This window comes from Camelus ferus, chromosome 2 (assembly GCF_009834535.1).
Source record: "Camelus ferus isolate YT-003-E chromosome 2, BCGSAC_Cfer_1.0, whole genome shotgun sequence".
NCBI lineage: Eukaryota > Metazoa > Chordata > Mammalia > Artiodactyla > Camelidae > Camelus > Camelus ferus.
This window is the reverse complement of record NC_045697.1, coordinates 51,342,389-51,363,640: the sequence shown is the minus strand read 5'-3', so window position 1 is coordinate 51,363,640 and position 21,252 is coordinate 51,342,389. Positions and strand designations below refer to the sequence as shown.

The window sequence follows — 21,252 nt, the reverse complement described above, 5'->3', positions numbered from 1 at the left end:
AAAAAAAATAAGTTTTTTTCTCTTCACTTTTAGTAAGAGATCCCATCCTAAGAAATTCAGTTTTGTGAGTCAACACAACTCATATGTTGCGACAAATACTAGGTATATCTGTTATTTAGCAGGATTATTTTAACTAGAAAATAGCCCTAGTAAACACAGGAGAGAAATTAAGCAAAAAATTATATGATATGGTAAAAGTCATACACAAAACACTCTGTTAAATATCATTATACCCCCTTTCTTAGTAAAGTGCTGTAATTTTATGTCATAGCCGTATTTATTTGTAGGATATCATTTAGCTTTTCCTTTAAATTTGGTCATATCAATCATAGATAGGTAGAAAACCAAATTTATGTACTTTAAGACCACTTCCTAAATTAAAAGCTATAAATGTGTTGTTTACAAACTTCTAGATATGTTCGAGAAATCTTCTTTTTACTCTTTACTTAGGTTACCAGAGTAAAGAAAGCATTTCATTTATTTTACAGCTAAGGAACCATATTTAATATTGTCATCTGATCTATCTGAATTTTAGTTGATGTCTGTTTCAACAGTGTGGAATTTATGTCTAATTTAAAAAAAAGACAGGTTGATATATACATTACTTAACTTTTATGCTTACTTTCTTTTACATTTCAGCCATATAATTTATTTTCCACAGGAGACAGGGTAGGACACATATTCTTCTTGGATACATTACTGTTTATTGTTTCAAGTGAACTGAATATATAAATCCCACTGAGTAATTTAGTGTGGCCCTATGTCTTATATAAACAAGTTAAATGGAGACTTCACTTTGTAATCTGTGTATTCATGTCTACCATAAATTGTCTTAATGACAAATACAAAATTTTATTACTTGCCCCAAGTTAGCTGTTGATCCTTTTCACTGATAACATACAAGTGTAGAGGTTGAGAAGCCTTTAAAATTGGAAAAAAAAACAAAACAAAACTTCCCATTAAATTACTGAAAATTGGAATTTTTATGTTGACTCCTGATGACTCAAAAGCCAAAGTTAAGAATCAATGTTATCCAATAGTACACTGAGTTGTTTAATAAACAGTATATTAAGAGTTTGTATATGCTGACTGGGAACAATAGTGGCTTTTTAAATTCTCAGAAAGACTGAATTGTTTTTATGGTCAGAAGAAACCACAGGTGATGATGAAGGTTTTCCATCTCTCTGTAGCAGCCATTAGAGTAAAAATCTTTACAGCATTATTTCACGATTAGCAAGAAAATTTTACTGGTATTAGTGGTAAGGGTGAGGAAAGAAAAAAGAGTGAAGAGAGAAGTGTGTATTAGTTTTAAAGGTGTGACAAGGTAATAAAAGAGACATGAAAAAGTGATAAATTTCTTATTCTATATGTGCCTTGCTGCAGACAAACTCAAAAGAGAGCAACATGGTATTTTAAAAGCCAACGTCGGGAAACATTCACTAATAATGCCCATTGCTTTACTGTATACTTAAATTACACAAGCAGAAAAGTTATACTTATTAATAGTTTAATGTATGAAGGAAACATCCAGATTTCTGAATATGAAGGTACATATCTCACATTAATTTAAGTCTACATAAAGTAGAGCCTCTATACTGACATATTGAAATTTACTTTCTGCTTAGCCTTTTCTGTTATGTAAACAATTGTACATTTATTTGCCATTCTAAAACTTCAGGATCAAGTTTACATAATTTTGCTAAATTTCCGTGTTTGCTCAGAAGCAGTTTACAGTACTAAAACCAACCAGCCAAAGAACAGCTTCAACAGAAAGTTATGTCCAAAGGGGAAGAGGGAAAGAAAAAAAGAAAAATGATAAGAAAAATGCTAACTAAGGTAAAACAGATGATGGTGGGGAATGGGCAGTCACAAATGTTCACAGAAAATAGGTCAGTTAGTAAGTTCTTCTGCAAAAAGCCTACACACTTCAGTCAAGCACATCAGTAGAATGATTTGGGAGCATAAATTTTTTTCGGCCACTTGTGATTTCCTCTGAATGAAAAGGAATCTGCAGGCTAACAAGCTGATCCTCATCAGCCAAGCTGGTTCATATGCACACTGTTCATGTGAGGTGCCCAGGGTCCAGTCCACACCTATGAATATAGAGCATGCATTTTATTAATACATATTTAACATATATTTGATTAAAACAAAACTCTTAAACACTAAGGAAGTCTCCTAATATTTATGAACTAAAACAGCTAAGTCTCAGTCAATTTGCAGCATACTGGGAGATAATGAAGAAAAACAGCAAGAAACCACTTTTATCTGTTGTTTTCTTGCCTCTCCTTTTATCCCTCAAACAGGATCTGATTTATCAGTATTTTTTAAGGACCATTATCTGAGTACATACAGGTTGCTGATTGTGGGAGGAAAATGAATCAGAGATACTAAACATATACCACAATAAGCTAAAATATACAACCATTTCTGTGCATTTTCACAGTTATATACTGTTTTGGCACTTAAAATACTTTTAATAAATAACCTCTAGATGGCCCTTTTCACACTAGTAAATTTTGATACATAAAATTACATTACAATACTCTGCAACTTAAAATCTTTTACTTACCATCTGCTACCCAATGGAATATGTTATATAACATCTTTCATAATTTTAGCCCCAAACCACTACCTTTGGTACCATTTTTCACATCCCTCTGCTATATTTCAGCTATATTAAATTTTCCAGTTTCCTCAACTGCCCATATTTGCCATTCTCTCTCACTACCATGATTTATCTGTGTCCTATTTGTACTGGCATCCCATAAACACTAAGTAAATGTTCACTGAATGATCAGCCTTACCGTTTGAGGGCCATTATTCTCTGTGGAGCTTGAAACCATCTTTATCAGGGAGTTCCAAGAGGGGTCCGCAGCATGAGGGCCATTAAATATGGGTCCTCCAGCACCATCAGGAATAGGTGCTACTGGAGGAATCATTGCATTCCCATACACAGAAAAAGGCATACCCTTAAAAAAGGAGAAAACAAAGATTATGCATGTTCAAGTTACTGGTTACTTTTCCCAGTATGATCACCAGCCTCAAAATTGATATTTGAAACTTCACCTCATTCTGTTATCTGTGATATAAAAATTATTTTCCATTATATGATTTCTTCTAGCATTAGATAGAAGATACTATAAGCCTACTATATAAAAAATATTTTGTTAAAAAACATTTCTCTAAACCACTGGGACAAAATCAAGATTTATAAATATTTATATTTTAGCCAGCCTTTGACCTATCATTCCAACCCAAAGCTCCAGCATCATTTCACAAATGCTTATGGGAAAGTGGGAAGTTAAATAAGGCTAATAGTAAGGAAAACATCTAGAAATAATACAAATGCTTATTTAAATCACCATTACCCCAACTTTAGGAAAGTCCATGTATCCTGCAGGAACATGCTGATGGAATGTACCAGAAGGAGTTACAATTCCTGTGCTCTCTCGCTCCATTGCTTGATGCTGTGAAAACACTCCTGGATCAGACATTGGCCTGTGAATCATAGGATTTCCCATCCCAGGGTTACACCAGTCTACTTTGTCTGAGGGAAAACAAAGAGGCAGAAAAAAATAATTGGTGATATTTAAAATCAGAAAACAGCAAAAAACCCCAAACAAACATATACACATATATTTCTAATATTTTCCACACTGAATTGTGAATTCCTTCAGAATGACCCACTCTTACATATTTACTGCAGTATTTCCATGTTTGTAGATAGTGATATTATAGCCTAATAAAGTAACTTAAACACTTTGTGTTAGAAAACAAAAAAAAAAAGCTAAGATAAGATGAAAGCTAAAGAGCCCTAAAGGAAATATTAACATCTCCTTAACATAATAAAATAAAGTAAAATGTTCCAAAACTTAAATAAATTGATTAGTCAAAACAAAGTGATATGAATACAGGTTTTTTAAAACAATGCCTATGATAGTTACATACTGCTTAAAATATTTTAAATGCATAAACTTAATTTCCAGTAAGCAGAATAGCATATCATACCTTGATTGCCACCAATTCCTTCAAAGGACCAGATGCCACTATGCCCTACTGATGTGGACAAATTACTCCCAATAACAGATGGAGCTGAAGTTCCAGTTTGCCTGATACGAGCAGAACGTTCTGTCCCAATAGGGACTGGAACTTTTCTGTCCTGAGAGACGTTGTTGGGCTTTTCTGACCCTAAAGGTACTGATGAGGGGGCAGGAGAAGGTGCACGAACTCCAGAAGATACTGACTGTGTGGGAGAATCTAGAGAAGATATTTTGAAATAAAATAAATATCATCTGTAGGGCTTGAAATTTTGAAAAACAAAATCTTAAATTCTGAAGACACTTAAACACGCATTCTATGATGAAAAATGAAATATGAAAATAATGCTTAAATAATAAATTACGTATATTAAAATTTGGTTAAAGTTCTATGACATCACAGTTATTTTTTAATTTAGCTCACAATTTTCCCATTTAGTTTCATGATAGCATAATGTGAAGATGTGAATGCTACAACTACACACTAATTAATATTTAAATAAATTTACTCCTTGACAGTGAACAAAATATAACACCAGAGCAATGAGAAGACAAAGGTTAAGTTAAAAAAACAAACAATAACAACAACAACAAAATGGAGGTTGGAAAAAATCACTGCTTGTATTGGCAATTCTCAAGCTGTTTTCCTTGGGAACATTTGTCCCTTGGTATGTTACAATTAAAAAAAACAAAGACATTCAGGTACCTAACAAACTCAGAAAATCTAGCTTAAAAAAAAAAGTTTCTTTAAATCAGGACTTTACAAAACTTTAATATGCTGATAAAACACCAATAGAAGACTATACTTCATATCCCAACTGTTTTATTTTATCTTGTGGATATTCCACAAAACACACTTTTAGAAATGGCAATTTAAGCTTTACTTATCAAAACAAGGCTAGTTCTTAATACAGGCAATTTGGAGTACTCATTAGTGATTTAATCTCTTTATACATTATAGAGAAGAAGAAAAACAAAAACAACCAACCATAACTATTTCTTGTGAAAACCTTAAATATCAAGCACATTTAAATTTAAATAGTTTAAATTCTGGAGGAGTTTGAATCTTAAAAGTCAGAACAGTTACCTTCATAGCTAAAATTTATTCATAACTGTCTGACTGTATGCCCTAGTGACGATCATTTAATGATATTTTTTCATTTAACTATCTTTACTATTATTTTTAATTTTTTTTTTTTTTGCAGGGGGAGGTAATCAGGTTTACTTACTTATTTTTTGATGGAGGTACTGGGGACTGAACCCAGCACCTTGTGCTTGCTAGGCATGCATTACCACACAGCTATACCCTCCCTCCTTAACTATCTTTACATTTAAGTTTTCTATATGTATGTGTATGTGGGTAAATATGTGTGTGTGTGTCTGTTTCTATCCAAAGGGACTCAAGTAGCTAATAAATTTACAAAATCAATCTATCTATCTGTACACATATAAGAATAGTACTTCCATTTCCTCAGATACGTTTCAAGGAATTTGGAAGAAAAAGAAAAATTCAGTAATATTAATGACCTGAATATGTTTCAAAAAATACTTCTCAGATATATTTTAAAATCATAGAATTGGAAAGTACTGTGGAGATCAATTCCATCTTACTAGTGTTTGTAGAGGTCTATTTTGGTTAAATTGATAGTACCACCACTCAATGAGAGGTAGTGACTATTAACTTAAAAGGAATGAATCCTAAAGTACCCTATAAATTATAATTTATTATATGGATTTTGACTTTATTGGGGAATAAAAACATGAAATATACAGACTTGTTATCTGTAAAAGTAAACCAAGAAAACTATTACCCTCTAATGGAAAATTAAAATGTATCTCCTGTGGTCATGGATACATTAGCATTACTTTACAGCATTTACTTTTAACAAATCATAAGAAAATGGAGAAGCCACATAGATGTATTTAAAGCAACTAGAAGTATTTTAAAATTCACCTTAAAATTACACTGGTATAAGAGGGAATTCTAGGATGATGGAAGTAGCAGTAGCAAAGGTTTTGATTCTTCCCAAATCCTCCCATAAAAACAGTCATTAAGTTAGCAAAGCCTAAAATCCATGGATAACATTTATAACAAAACTAACAGAAAACATATCCAGGTGAATCCAAAAATACAAGTTGAATAGAGACAAATCACCAACAGCTATAAGACTCATGTAGTATCAGCATCTATGTGGAAGGAAGCAATTCTCCAGAACTGAAAACAGGAGAATCACAAAATAGTCACAGGCTTTCAGAGGAAATCAGGGCAGGCCAATCTGAGAACAGCAGGTGAAAGTGGGAGAGCTCTGCCTATGCGCGGGTGATTGCAGGGGATTCACAGTAAGGTCTGAGGAAGCTGGAGCAACAAGGGCCCTATGACTTCTTACAGGTACCTGCTGAAGCCCCTTGCCAGGATAAAGCCCTACACTGATCAGAAACTTCTGGGAACAGACTCCAAACTGAACAGGAAAGAGACAACAAAAGCAAAGCAAAGCGAAGATCCAGTCAAGAGTAGTGCAGAGGTGGGTGGGTAGGCTGGATAGATGAGTAAGGACAACAAAGCAAGGAGATTTAACAAAGTAGAAGACCATATTTTTGCACATTTCCCAATAAGAGGAAATTCTAGAGTCCTTAAAGTAGGAAAAATGTCTTAATCAATTTATTCCTTCTAAAAGTTCAGGAAGACTCAGTTCATTTAAAAATGTAAAACAGAACAGAACTGCAGTTGAATTGTATACAAAGAACTAAAAGAGATATGAACCCACAAAATCTGGTAGATAACAGAAGCATCCCAGAAAGAAAGCTATATTCTAATATTCTAAAGGCACATCAGAAAAAGACTATAATCTAAAATCCCAAAGTGAGCTGAAAGAAATAAAAGAAAGATTTGAAAGGACAGCATAATTCAGAATTAGTAAAACTGGAAACAAGACAACAAAACTCAGGAAAGTATTAGAAATGAAATAATATTCCAGAAAAGACTAAATTGAACTGCAGGGAACACAAAAAGTTGTAAACACAAAGGATAAACAAAGTTCTGTTTTTTGTTTTTTAAACTACATACTGAAAGGGCACAATTATATACCTGAGAGAAGCCAATCCAGAAAACTAACATGAAGACACAATCAGTCAAAGGTGGCAGGCAAGAAGGAAGCAAGGATGGAAGGCTGCTTAAGCAGGAAGGACTGATGGAAGGAAGGACAAATGAATCCTACCTTCCCTCAGAGTCATCCTTGGGAGCTCTCCCTAACCTCTGTGTTAGAGCTAGTTTCTCTTTCCTATCCTGTAGCCTTCAAAAAACAAAACCAAAGCAAAATAACAGGAACCCTCCATATTTTGTTCAAATGTAGAAAATAAGTAGGCTTGCCTGCTGACTCATCTCATTTAAGGGATTTCACAGATTCTGCCACCTCACTAGCCATAGTTTTTGTTTGTTTTTAATCAGATGACTGTTTTCTGCTTTTTCCCTGATGGCTTTACTGGACTACTGCCAAGCATCTGACTGAAGAATGATCTACTTCAGGCAAGCCAACTATCTGTGACTGACATGACTGTACTTGAACATATGAACTGAGCCAATCATATTTCTCATACAGGAAGGTGCAATTGGTAAACAGAGAAAAACTTGTTTAATCAACTATGAATTTAATCTTTGAGGACCATATACAAGATGAGATTATGAAGAAGCCTAGGTGTAAAGAGAGTAAATAGAGGAGACTCACAAGAAAACAAATCATGAGTGAGAGACCATAAGTCCTCTAACTAAAGTGATGGAAAATAGGAGTCACAAATTCTGGATAGTTCTGAAGATGGCCCTATATAGCCTTAAACACCATTTTCCTGGAGATTCGTTGGGTAGGTCTATATTCCTTGCAATGAAAAGAGCCTGATTATTCTACTTTCTTTTCTCACCTCTAATCATAATAATTTCTTTAATTGGAAAAAAAAAACAAGCAAAATCTAATCCAGAGTCATATTATTTTAAAATATGCCAACTTATATTATTAGAGAAAAAATAGGTTTTAGAAGTGTTGTGAGATCCTATATAATCTAAGGAATCTGTCTTTAGAAAAAGAATACAAAATTAGGTATAGGACCTTGGCAGAGGCCCTTACAAATGAGGTATCCTGAATCTTAAGCTTCAGTAAATCCACTTCAGTTTTGAAATGACAACAGGGTCCTGAATTCAAATTGAAAGAGCAGTGTGACTTACAAATGGAAAAAGTGCTCCTGCAGGAAAATCACACTGTACTTTCTTCATGCTTCAGTTCAGTGTTGATTAAACCACAGTAGATAATGAGATAAATGTGGCTGGTCATGACTAACACAAAAAAATTTTTTAAGGTAAAAAAAAATAGAAAATACCAGCATGTTATATATACTGTGAGGATAAATATTGTTTTGTAAATATATTTCAATTACACACACATGTTCATGTATACTGGGTCACAATGTAAAATTAGTTTTTTCCTTTCAAAATTGTAATGCTTTTTTACTGCTTTTTGACCCGACAAAAGCTTTATAAGACTGAATGTCAAAATGGCTCACTGACTAAAGTTGCCAAGGACTGAAGCTCATAGACCAGAGACAGTGATCAGTAAACAATGCACCGACTGGCTGAGTGTTGATAGGTTAGACCTTAGCAGTTTGAGTGGCATAAAGGCTCAAGTGATCTCTGCCCAACCTGTATGCAGAAAGTACTTGGGCATCACCAATCTGTTGTTCTGGGGCCTCAGGAAAGGTTCTTTGCTTCCCTTTCTTTCTTTTTTTCTTTTTTAAGGAAGGGGCCCATGTCCCCGACATCCCAACTTAGTTTGCCAGAGTCCTAATATCATGTCCTGACATCCTAAAGAGGAGGAGGGAAGAGAGAAGTGGAATGTATGGAAAAATGTGATAAAACCTATTCAAGTACTAAAACCAGATAAATATATTGTGAAATATAAGTTCACGCTTCTGTGATTAGTCCTACAACAGCATCCAGAATTGCAACTTTTAAGAAAATACCTAACACTGAAAACAAAATTTTAAAAGACTACCGTAAAGAAAGAAAAATATGAAATTACATTCATGTGAACACATTACCTAAAGAAGAGTTGGAAGTCAGACAAAACAAACTAAATGGTCACTAAAAAGTATTAAGACTTACATTAGGTAAGGATAATACAAACTAGTTAGAAATTCAGTATTAAAGGTAAAAATGAGTCTTGCCTGAATCAATCTAATAGTTGCAAAATAACTCAAATTATAATTCCTTCTACTTTTATGAGTTGTCATTATACTGTAAAGAAGAACATTCTCTCTCTTGCACTTCAAATTTTTAAATTTTATTTATAATTATTATATTCTCATGGATATTTGTTTTATCCAATGTGGTGACATTATTCACTTTGATGGTCAAAATACCCTGAATTTGGCCAGTGAGAGCCCCTTCAAGCTGCCTCCTGTGTCCTTACTGACATGTCCCCATCATCTGAGCACTTAATTACATAATTACTTTCCGACACTATAAGACTTTTGCAGGCTCCCCTTATACTTTCTCTGCACCAGTTCTCAAATCAGCTATTTCCCCAAGGAGCCCTAGTTTCTTTTAGTGGACTAAAATATTTAACAGATAGTGCACAATGCTACTGAAAACTCACTGCTTCTAAGCCCTTTCAGTAGATAGCACTAGGGGAAAAAATGGCAATTTTATATGATTCAACCCAATACTTATGTCATTTAAAAATCAAGAGTTAATACTGATCTTCTAATTCCAATCCAGTCAATAGGATTCTTCCTTGGTTTACTCTACTCTACATTTCTCTCTACATTTCTTACAGTGAGAACCCTGGATCATTTCATCATCAATATACTTATTTATTCATTTGCTCAATCCCACAATATAATCTATATAATTGTAGAATTGCTTATCCATAATATTATAAAAAACAAATGTCCTAAACAGAAATGGAGATTTGTCTGAAGTCTGTTTGTCTTTAGACTGAAGGGCATACAGAGTACTGTGTTCAAGAGTTTTTTGAATTGTTTATTTTTCTTTTGGTAGGTTTACATTAATAATTTAAAACGTAGACAGGTTTACCTATTTCTACTTATATTCAATTTTAATGTTTTTTTCTTCATCAAAGTTGATTTTGTTTTAAATTTATAAACATTAACATGGTTACAAAAGTAAAACTATTATTTATACTGAGATAAGTGCTACTTCTTCCCCCATTCCCTTACACTCTTTATACTCTGCCTGAAAATCTTACGAGGAATAATAACAGTCAAAGTAACTCCCCAAAGATTACTTACAAATTACAAAGGGAAATATGACAATTTGACAGTGTAGAACCAAGTGATCAAAGCATCAATAATAGCACAAACTGACATTTTATACCTTCTAATGTAATATACTGAGAAGGATGCAACATTGACTAATACTAATATTCCTGTCAAAAACACATAAACTTAATCATGAAGAAATGTCTGAAAAGCAAACTGAGGCATTTTATCAAACAACTGACCTGTAATCTTAACAAAATCTTTCTTTGAAAGGCTGAGGAAATAGTTCCAGATTGAAACTAAAAAGCTACGGGAATTAAATGCAGTCTGTGATACTGATTTGAATCTTGAATGAGAGGAAATAATAAACATATTTATTGGAACAACTGGTGAAATGTGAATACGGACTATACATTAGATAATAATGTAGTAATGCAATTGTGCTCTATACTGGAATTTGACACAACATTGTAAAATGATTATAAATCAATAAAAAGTGTTAAAAAATAATGTAGTAATGTAAAATTTGCTGTATTTGATGACTGCATTGTAGTTGTGTAAGAGAATGTTCTTATTCTTCCAAAATATTATAATTTGGGAGTATTTAGGGGAAATCAGCTGGGTATCTGTAACTAACTCTGGTTCAGGATAAAAAACCCTATACACAGACTATACTACACACACACTCACTCACTCACACACAGGGATAGTGGTGGGGAAAGGGAGGAATGTGGCAACATATTAACTGGTGAATCCAAAAAATATACAAGAGTTCTTTGTGCTATTCTTGAAAGACTTTAGAGAGATAGCCAACACAACATGTTTACCTTAAGTAGTTCATGGTTCAGAAGGGAAAAAAAAAATCTATAAAAAGTGTTTTAGGACAACCGGGGATACATGACTAGAGACTGCATTATCAGAGGATATTACTGAATTCATGTTAATATATTAGATATTTAATGATGGTATTGTAGATGTGTAAGAAAATGGTGTTACGTTTAAGCGATGCAAAATAAAGTTTTTAGATCTGAACTGTCATTTCTGAACCTTACTTTCAAACAGTTCAACAACAAAAAGCAAACAGAAATAAAAGAAAATGGAGTAAAACGTTTAAAAAATGGTAATTTTAAGTGAAAGGAATATGGATACTTAATGAACTATTCTTTCAACTTTTCTGTAAGTTTGAAATTTTTGGAAACTGTCTAAAACAAGGTTGTTGGAATGTACCAAAGAAAGCAATGTTAATGGCCTCAATTGCATTCTGTATTAATTAGCAATGTATTAAAAAACCTAACCTGTATTGGCTGCATTGTTAGAAAAACCACAATGCTTTTTCAACAAAAAAATCTAATGAAAATAAAACAAAACCAAAACCAAAGAAATCCCCCAAACCCATGCACCAAACCCCATGGGCATATGCAACCTATGATACTTCGTGAATTTCATTCAAGAATTTCAAATTATGTATTTCCTAAAGTAATAAAAATTCGTATCAATAAATATGTTTTTATTATTTAAAAATATTCTCTGCTTCTCAGAATCCATTCTATTTTAGAGATTACCAAAAACTTTCAGGGAACATATTTCAATAGCAATCATGTTAAAATTTTAACACTTTTTCTCCCAATTCCTATTTTTTTATGAACATGAAAACCAAAAACTATCCTTATTTTTATATGTAAATAGGTGAATATGAATCACCTATATACAGGCATTTTAAGGAAGATGTTTATTCCTGTGATGGTTTAGTTTCAGCACAACATACTCAGAAGACACTGATACAGATCTGTTATATATTTACAGATAAAAATTAATTTTAAGAGGAGTCTAAGAAAAAAACTAAGCAGGTAAAATCATTCAAAATTTATAATGTGTTTCAGACTTTTTAATCACTGGCTATTTATAAGATGTTTACTTCTCTATTCCCAGTTCTTTAGTACATTTCTAAAACTATTCAGAAAACAGGACTAATACTTACTGTCATTATCATCATCCTCATTATCATCAAAAAGAAAAAAAACCACCAGTGATAACAGATAACATATATTGTTCTATTTCACTTTTTTTTTTTTTTTTTAATATTTATGGCCTGGTCTTTTTATTCAGGTGTTTTTTTGTTTGCTTTTAATGGAGGTACTGGGGATTGAACCCAGGACCTCATGCATGCTAACTAAGCAAGCACTCTACCACTGAGCTATACCCACCATGCCCCATTTACTCCTCAGACTAATCCAGTGTGGTAAATATTAACAGATAGAAAAAACTGAGGTTCACTGAAATGACTTGTCTAAGATCACCTGTTTATATTAGGATTTTGCTGACAAAGGCAGTTTTGGGGATAAATTAACTTGAAAAGTGCCTAAATTCAATAAATTAACTGTTGTTATTTAATATATGGTTATAAGTTATATTACAAAAAGGGTTCACTGGTAATTCTCAATGTTTTACTTTTCTTTTAGTTTTTTTCCTTAATTGAAACTTGACCTAAAATCTCTTCAAATCATAGCCCTAAAGGGAGAGAACCCTAGATTAGGATAAAGTACCAATTTTTAATGCAGAGTGAATTACCTTCCACTCAATATATACCTGTCAATCTTCCTTATAAACCAAATAAATAAAACAAATATCCATATTCCCCTAGTATATAGAAATTTGTGTTGTACTGAAATACAGCTTTAAATAACTGAGGCTATAGTTCTTATAATAAGCCATAGTTAAGACTAAGATGTCATAATCAGTTACTCCTTAGAGTTATATTTAAGTATTCTATTTAATGGCTTATGTTTAGATAAACCAGGCTAAGTGCCAATGTAATACTGTATTCATTTTATTTCAATTAACCATGATTCCTAAGAAATTTTTTATTTTAAAATTTGAAAGAAATTTTTATTGTTTAAAAAATTTTTTTAATTTAAGTATAGTTGATTTACAATATTTTTTAATATTTTTTATCTCAATGAAAAAAAGAGAGGGAATAAATCTACAACATATAAAATTAGAAAATTATTAAATTTCCACTTAAAGTTCCTTGAGAAAGGGCCTTTTTTCTTATTCAAACTCTGCATCTCCACCAGAGCACTTCAATAAAAATTAATTCAACAGATACATAAATCAGTCACTACTCTTTTATCCACTTTCTATCTTTCAGAAATATACTATTTTCTCTTGGGCCCTTTCATCTTCTTATATTTGTGTGATTATCATACTCTTATTGCTTTGCTCAAAGTTTAATGAAACATCTAGAAGGAAAGGAGATAAACATGAATGCTTGGTTTGCCATCTTGAATTGTAAGTCCGTACAGTGTTATGTCACTAAGAAATTTTCCTAAGCTTTTTCAAATATAGGTAAAGTATTCTGAATGAGAACTGCTATAAACTTTTTTTCTTCTTATATTGGTACATTATTTTCATACTTCTTATATTATTTCTGGTATGTTTTTATCATAGTCATTTTGAATTCTCTCTTAAGCCATTTCTTTTCATTTAGGGACATCTGTACAAGGATAATTAACATTCTATTACTGTCCTCGTTATTTGACAAACACAAGAAGAACTATACAGCATGTTAATTCACTATAGACCACACCTTACTTCATGCTTTCACTGGCAATGCACTTTGATTTATATCTCTCAAATACTTTTTTTTCATTCTTTCATTCAGTTTACCAGGCTCCATTAAGTGGGATCTAACATTGTTAATTAGAAGAAATTTGGTAGTTAAAAACATGGATTCTTATTCTTATGAAAATTTCCTCAAGGAGAAAGAAATTTGATGTCTTTATCCCCACTAAATAAATAAATAACCACAAATACAAAAACCCAATAGTCTTATTATAGAATTCTTTTAGTATGAGTTGAATCCCTTACTGATAACTTAATTTGAAATTCCCTACTGATCTTCCTTAGTTTAAAAATCTAATCACTGCTTCAAAGCCTGACTACAGTTAAAAATACAGATCTGATAATGCAAAATCAGTTATACTATTTATATGATGTATGAAATTTAAAGGTAGACAAAAGGTACATGATATTTATACTACTTTTAAGGCTAGAATCTTTCTTCTTGGTAGTTATACTCTCAAAACTAAAACTAACTGTAAATCAATAGGTGGCACAACAAAATTTTTTATTTTCAGAAAAGGATCCCTCTTAGAAATAAACTTCAATATAATGTTCTAGGTTTTATAGAACTGAGGCTGATTCCAGTAATTTAAAAACCTAAAAATTCTATTTAAATTTCTCCTGATTTCAGATTGTCATTAATACAAATTACATTTTTATAGTATTTAAATTATGATAAGATTTAAACTTAAAAACTCCAAGCTTTGAAAAACTTAAAACCTTCAACTCTTCCTCTGGAATTACAGTGTCTATTACTCACCATTTGATGCTGATGAACATGGAGTCAACAAACTAAGTGGGGAAAAATGTTGTCTGTTAAAGTTAGCAGCTGTGGGTGCTCCTCCAAGGGGTGCCCCAGGTCCATACATTTGACCTCCTGAAAGGTTTGAGGCAAAATTTCCCAAATGTGTAGAAGAAGGTGTTACAGAACCATATGGCGAGTCCATATTGACAATACCTATAATATAGAAGATAGTAATAATGTATAATAGTCACCCCTAAGAGAATTAGAAAAACCTAAATTTCTAAGAGGTCCCTAACAAATACAAAAATATTTTAGATTATTAAAAAAATTTTCCTTGCTTACTTCTTCCAGTCCACTGACTCATTATTTCCCCCTTTATTTTACAAAGATAGCTATAAAAAAGAAATTATCAAGGAAAATATTTTATATTTAATTTTAATTTTTACATTTTATTAGTTATTATAGAATACATGTAGATTTAATATTAACACAAGAATTTAAATAGGTTTGATGGCCAAAGAGTTACATAAAATTTTCTTTAAGAAACTTACAGGGGAGGGAGGAATGAGTAGGCAAAGCACAGAGGATTTTTAAGACACTGAAAATACTCTGGATGATAACATAATGGTGAATACATGTCACTAGACTTTTGTTCAAACCTACAGAATGTACAGCAAGAGGGAACCCTCATGTAAACTACGGACTCTGATAAGCATGTGTGAATGTAGGTTCATCAACTGTAACAAAAGTACCCCTCTGGAGGAGGATGTTGATAATAAAGGAGGTAAAAGAGGCTATGCCTGTGTGGAGGCAGAGTATATGGGAAATCCCTGTATTTTTCTGTCAATTTTGTTGTGAACCTAAGACAGCTACCTTAAAACAAAGCAAAACAAAACAAAAAAACTACTCTCCTTTGTTACAATGGAGAAATCTGATAAGTAGCACCTTAACTAATTGGCCATGCTTTTTATAGCTAATGGAGGGACAATCTGTCATTGAGTGCCTCCTGATATAATGCAGTGTGAGATTCAAACATTGCCCATCTGATGTTCCTGCTAGAAATGCTTAGCCTGAATATAATCATGGATTGAGAAAACAGGTGAAGCTGAAATGTAGGACATTCTTCAGTATAACTGGACTCTTCAAAAGATTCAGTGTCAAGAAAAACAAAAGAAGGTGGTGAGATATTTTAGACTGAGGGATACCAAAGAGACATAACAGTCAAAAGCAATATGTAAACCTTAACTGGTTGGAGCAAAAGGAAAGGAAAAAGAAACACAGAGGCATAAAGGATATATTTGGGATGATGGCACTGCATTTTAGGTGCTATTATTGAATTAATGTTAATTTTCTAGGGTGTCGAAATAGTGGTATAACTGTGAAGGCAAATATACCTGTTTTGACCTAAATCTAATATATCCCTCTGATGGACTCTCAAGTTAACCCTCATTGCTAATTTTGGGTCTAATCAACTGTACACCCCACAAAATCACACTTCCCTATGGAGCTCCTCTTTTTCTTTACTTTTCCACAAAACAAGAATTTATTTCCTTTTTCTGTAGACTTTAACTTTAGTCTTTCTTAATACATTACTTAGATTTCACATTTTTTGAAAAGTGAAGTATTTTCACTAAATTCCAATTATTATAAAGATGAAATATAAAAGCATTTCCAATGTATTACTTAGCATATGAAGCTTTTATAATCAAACTTTATTGACTTTATTGTTTAAGTACTCAAGATGAATTGGTTTTAAAAGTACACATAAACATTTTAACCAACCCCCGGCAAAGAAACATTTACTGACCATGTTCTTTATATTTATGTGTTATAGAAATAGGTTAAAAATAACAATCAGTTTCCATTAAATTTAGAAATTTTTAGTCCCAGAATTCCATCCCTTCAATGACACCTATCAAGTTGGCAACCTTTCTGTAAAGGGCTAAATAATAAATATTTTTAGGCTGTTATTAGAGCATGGAAGCAGCCATAACACACTATGTAAATAAATGGGCATAGCTGTGTTTCAATAAAACTTTATTTATGAACACTGAAATCTGTCCTATTTTTGTGTCACATATTATTCTTTTTAAAATTAAAAAAAATTTTTTTAATCTTACACAATTGTTATAACTCAATTAAAAAATTACAAATGTAAAAATATGTAGTATGCCATATCTGGCCCATGGACCATCATTTGTCTATCTCTGGAATGAAATTATCATTAATTACTTGAAATATTCATATTTGCATAGTAAAATGCAAAGCTCAAAATGCAACTTGGTATCCTGGACACTTTAAAAGAAAGATTACTGGAAAAACTAGTGATAACTGTATAAAGTCTGTAGTCTGGTTAATTATATTGCACCAATATGAATTTCTTAGTTTTAGAAAAAATATGCTGTGGTTATATAAGATGTTTACATTCAGGGAAGTTGGAATAATTATAGATGAACTCTTCTATAAATGTAAAAATATTTCAAAGTAAAAAGCTAAAAAAGAAAAAGCAGTCATACACAACCAGATCTTTAGATACTCTTTAAATATCAGCATTGTCCAACATGAACGTTTTACAGTAATAGATGTGTTCGATATCTGTGCTGTCCAATACGGCAGCTACTAGCCATATGTGCTTATTAAGTAAGCACTTGAAATATGACTAGCCTACAGCCACTATGGAAAATAGTAAAGAGGATCCTTAAAAAGTTAAAAATAGAACTACCACATGATCCAACAATTTCACTTCCAGGAATATAGCCAAATGAAACAAAAACACTAACTTGAAAAGATACCTACACTACCCTACACTCCCTTGCTCATAGAAGCCTTATTTACAATAGCTAAGACATGGAAACAACCTAACTGCCCATCCATGGATGAATGGATAAAGAAGTTGTGGTGTATATATATATATATATGTATACACACACACACACACACACACAATGAGATATTATTCCATCATGAAAACAAAACAAAACAAAACAAAACAAAACGAAGTCCTGCCATTTCTGACACAATGGATAGGCCATGAAGGCATTATGCTAAGTAAAATAAGTCAGAGAGAGAAAGACAAATACTATATGATCTCATTTATATGTGGAATCTAAAACAAACTCATAGAAAAAGATCAGATTTGTGGTTATCAGAGGTGGGGATGGGTATTGGGAGGGGGAACTGGAGGAAGGTGATCAAAAGGTACAAAGTTATTAAGATAAATAAGTATTAGAGATGTAATGTATAACCATAATAACTATAGTTAACACTGCTGTATGATATAAAGGAAAGTTGTTAAGAGAGGCTAAACTAAATCCTAAGTGTTCTCATCAAAAGGAAAAACATTTTCTTTATCTTTTTTTAAAAAATTGTATCCATGTGAGATGATGAATGGTAATTAAATTTATTCATATATCTCACAATATACATAAATCAAACCACTATGTTGTACACCTTAAATTCATACAGTGATGTATGTCAATTATATAAACAAGATTGGAAAAAAAAATTTAAATAGCCAGCTTGACTGAGATTTTTAATTTTATTTAATTTAAATTTAAATAGCACATATGGTTAGTGGCTATCCTATTAAAACTATGTAGCTCTATATTTTTCTCATTATTTTTTAAAACAAAAAGACAATCAGCAGTGAAACCAAATTTTAAAAATCTTTGGTATTTTAAAATTTGAAATAAAAGCAAATGTTTGATGGCATTATCTTATTAAATGAAAACATATGAAACTTTTTTTTGAGAGAGATAGCAGTTTACCTGATGAAGAAATTTATTTATGGTTAAATTTAAGATAAAATCCACTGTAGCTTCTAAAAAGATACAAAAGATATTATAATGCCATACTAAACATTCTCAAACATTCACAACAGCGTTTGAATTAGTACAACAATCTCTATCTGGACCTGTCACAGAGTAAAAGTATTAGAAAATGACCACGTTTTCACATCATCTGTGTAAATGAGCAGCTGCAGAATGTCAGAAAATACAAACTTACCTGAGGGACTTGGAGCGGGTCTCTGTAATGGTGGTCTAAAACCTGGAGCTTTGGAAGTATCAGACTGATGTAAAGGATCTGAATTTGGCAAATATGAGGATTTTCCTGACAGCATAGATTCTGGTGTTGACTGAGATGAAACAACAGATCCTCCCCAGAAGGCATGAGCAGAAGTAGGGCTATTTTCAAACAATGTGCTAAAGGGCCCAAATGGTAAGGGGGCACTGAAATTGGGAGCGATAGGCTTATTTGCTGGATGTACTGAATTTTGACAAGCACTTTGTGTACTTAAGGTTGAAGGTAGCTGGACAGAAGAGGGAACACTGTGAGGTCTTTTAATGTGATTGACACTGAGGACTGCGACAGATGAATTCTGCACTGGAGCTGGATTCTTGTGAGGAGCTGTTGTGCCATGAGAGGGTGGTCTAATAGCAGGGGGTTCCATTTTAGGAGCAGGCTGGGAGCATCCCATTTGTGTCTGAGGCATAGGGTAAGTCACTGGGGCAGTAGAAGGCACCGCCACTGGAGCAGAACTTGTTGCTAAAGGAGGAACAGTCATTCTAACTTCCGGGGGAGGAACCTGAGACGGCTGAAGAGGTGGTCTTGGCTCCTGAGAAACAGGTCCCGGAGGCTGCTGTTGAGTAGAATGAACTGATGAACTCCCAGAAGAACTGCTGCTGTTTGGGGGTCTACTGTTTGTTGTTTCTACCACTGGTGGACTACCTGCTTCCTGTTCAGAGGAAGATGCCCCTTTATTTGGAGATGCTGTTCCACAATCCAAAGGGCTGTTTCTAGAAACCCCTCCTGGCTGGGCTGGTGGTGACGGGGAAGATGGGGATGATACTGGGTAGTGTTCTTTGGCAGTAGGCATAGGATATGTGGCATTTGTGGATGCAGTGCTGTTGTTGCTTGCTGTAGTTGTGACTGTTGTTGTGGTAGCATTGGATGTCTTCACAACTGTGACAAAAAGCTGCCTTCTGACGGAAGGTGAACTTGGACTGCCATTTGTAGATGTACCAGGCACCGTTGAAGCTGATGAACTGGTTGTAGTTGTTGGACTTGAAGTTAAAGAACCTGCTGAATTCACCTGAGAACCACTGCTATTCTGATTGCTATGGCGAGGCACCATGTGAGGCTTAGGCGAGTTAGTAGCTCTGGCAGGGCTCAAAGGCCTGACAGGAAAAGGACCCCAAGTGGATTGAGCTGGTGGAAAAGTACCTCCAAAGTGGGTCATGGGCAACCTTGGTGGACGGATCTGCTGGAAAGTCTGAGCAGCAAGCAAAGCATGTGCAAACTGTGGAGGAGGATATGCTAATGGAAGAGAAACTGGAAAACCAGGCCTCACATTATTCACAGGGTTCTTAATGGTTTTGTGAGTAGATGAAGAAGAAATCGCAGGCACAGTGAGTGCTGTGGGAGTTTGAGATGTTGATGACAGAGCTACAGTTGTCATTTTAATTCCCATTAAGGAACTGTTAGCAGCAGTGGTGGCAGGTGCTGATGACCCTATTTTGGAATTTGCTGAGGAGCTTTTCAAACGATTCTTTGGAATAAGTTCATCAATTTCTTTGTCTGGATCCTTGATCAGAGCATTGATCAACTGAGTTGCTTGCCTTGTTGATTCAGTGCCACCCCTATAAGTTGACAAGACAAAATTAGGTCCAATTTTCACTTTCTAATATGTAAAGCCTAAATTCATTCACGTGTGCATGTATGTATACATGCATACAGAGAATAGTTGAAAGTTAAGCAGCAATTTTCTGACTATTCTTAGGTATTCTGCAAACAAAGCAATAAACTGTCCTGACATACTACAATATTTTTCAAAGGAAAAGTAAATGATTTCTTTTCCAAAAATTAATTTTACTATTGTTTCCTTAGACTAAGCAATCATTTTCCTACTGTGAAATGCATTATAAATAGAAAAACACTTAAAAATCCTATATAATCTATATTGTTACCATAAAGTTAAACAGTCGATCAATATTAAAAGCAGTACTGTAAGTAAGCAATAAAAACAATACAATTGAGTAAGAAAATAGCATTTTATTTTAAATCCAGGAATCTAAGGTGACCCTATTTATAAATTTATTAGTGGTTTCTCTATTAGTAGAGTGATTATTATAGTATCTCTTGACAGATGTCTCCAAATGAGAGAGGAATTCTGATAATGCCAACAATGGCCATAAGGTCAAACCCTAGTCTTTGATATTTAGTAAAATATATGACTAAAAGGAAAGTCTTATGGAAATTCTAAGGGGGAAATTACACATAAAGAGTAGTATGTTTCCCCTCTTCTCTGGATAAGGTAGGTTGTGATTACATCTGTCCCAGGAGAGGGATAAGCAAGATAGGAGAGGATGATAAGTACAAAACAAAGCTGGTTAATTGCCTCCTTCCTCTTGAAGTAGGCTATGTAACTATCAGCCTCCCTGTTATTATGAAGGATAGCTACTGCTCACAACCAAATTTATAATTTCTTAGAATATCATCTTTATTTTAAGGGTATTCAGGCATAGATATATTTCAATATTCAAGACAAATATCCACTTCAGATTTAAATCTATTACTGAGCTC

General features: G+C 33.2%; 1 protein-coding gene across 8 annotated transcripts in view; it reads right to left on the bottom strand.

The window, feature by feature from the left end:
- Positions 1–263: 263 nt before the first annotated feature.
- Positions 264–21,252, bottom strand: part of ANKRD17 (ankyrin repeat domain 17) — a 155,634-nt gene continuing 134,645 nt past the window's right edge. For 4 of the 8 annotated variants that reach the window (XM_014562566.2, XM_032458168.1, XM_032458185.1 and 1 more), the window contains 6 exons: positions 18,676–20,309; positions 14,686–14,883; positions 4,012–4,260; positions 3,372–3,550; positions 2,808–2,972; positions 619–2,093 (listed from right to left, as the gene is read on the bottom strand). In XM_014562566.2, coding sequence (XP_014418052.2) covers positions 2,034–2,093; positions 2,808–2,972; positions 3,372–3,550; positions 4,012–4,260; positions 14,686–14,883; positions 18,676–20,309 — 2,485 coding nt within the window. In that variant the 3' untranslated portion in view covers positions 619–2,033. Of the gene's footprint in view, positions 2,094–2,807; positions 2,973–3,371; positions 3,551–4,011; positions 4,261–14,685; positions 14,884–18,675; positions 20,310–21,252 lie in introns of all 8 variants that reach the window. The other 4 variants (XM_032458169.1, XM_014562567.2, XM_032458178.1 and 1 more) reach the window with 2 other exon arrangements.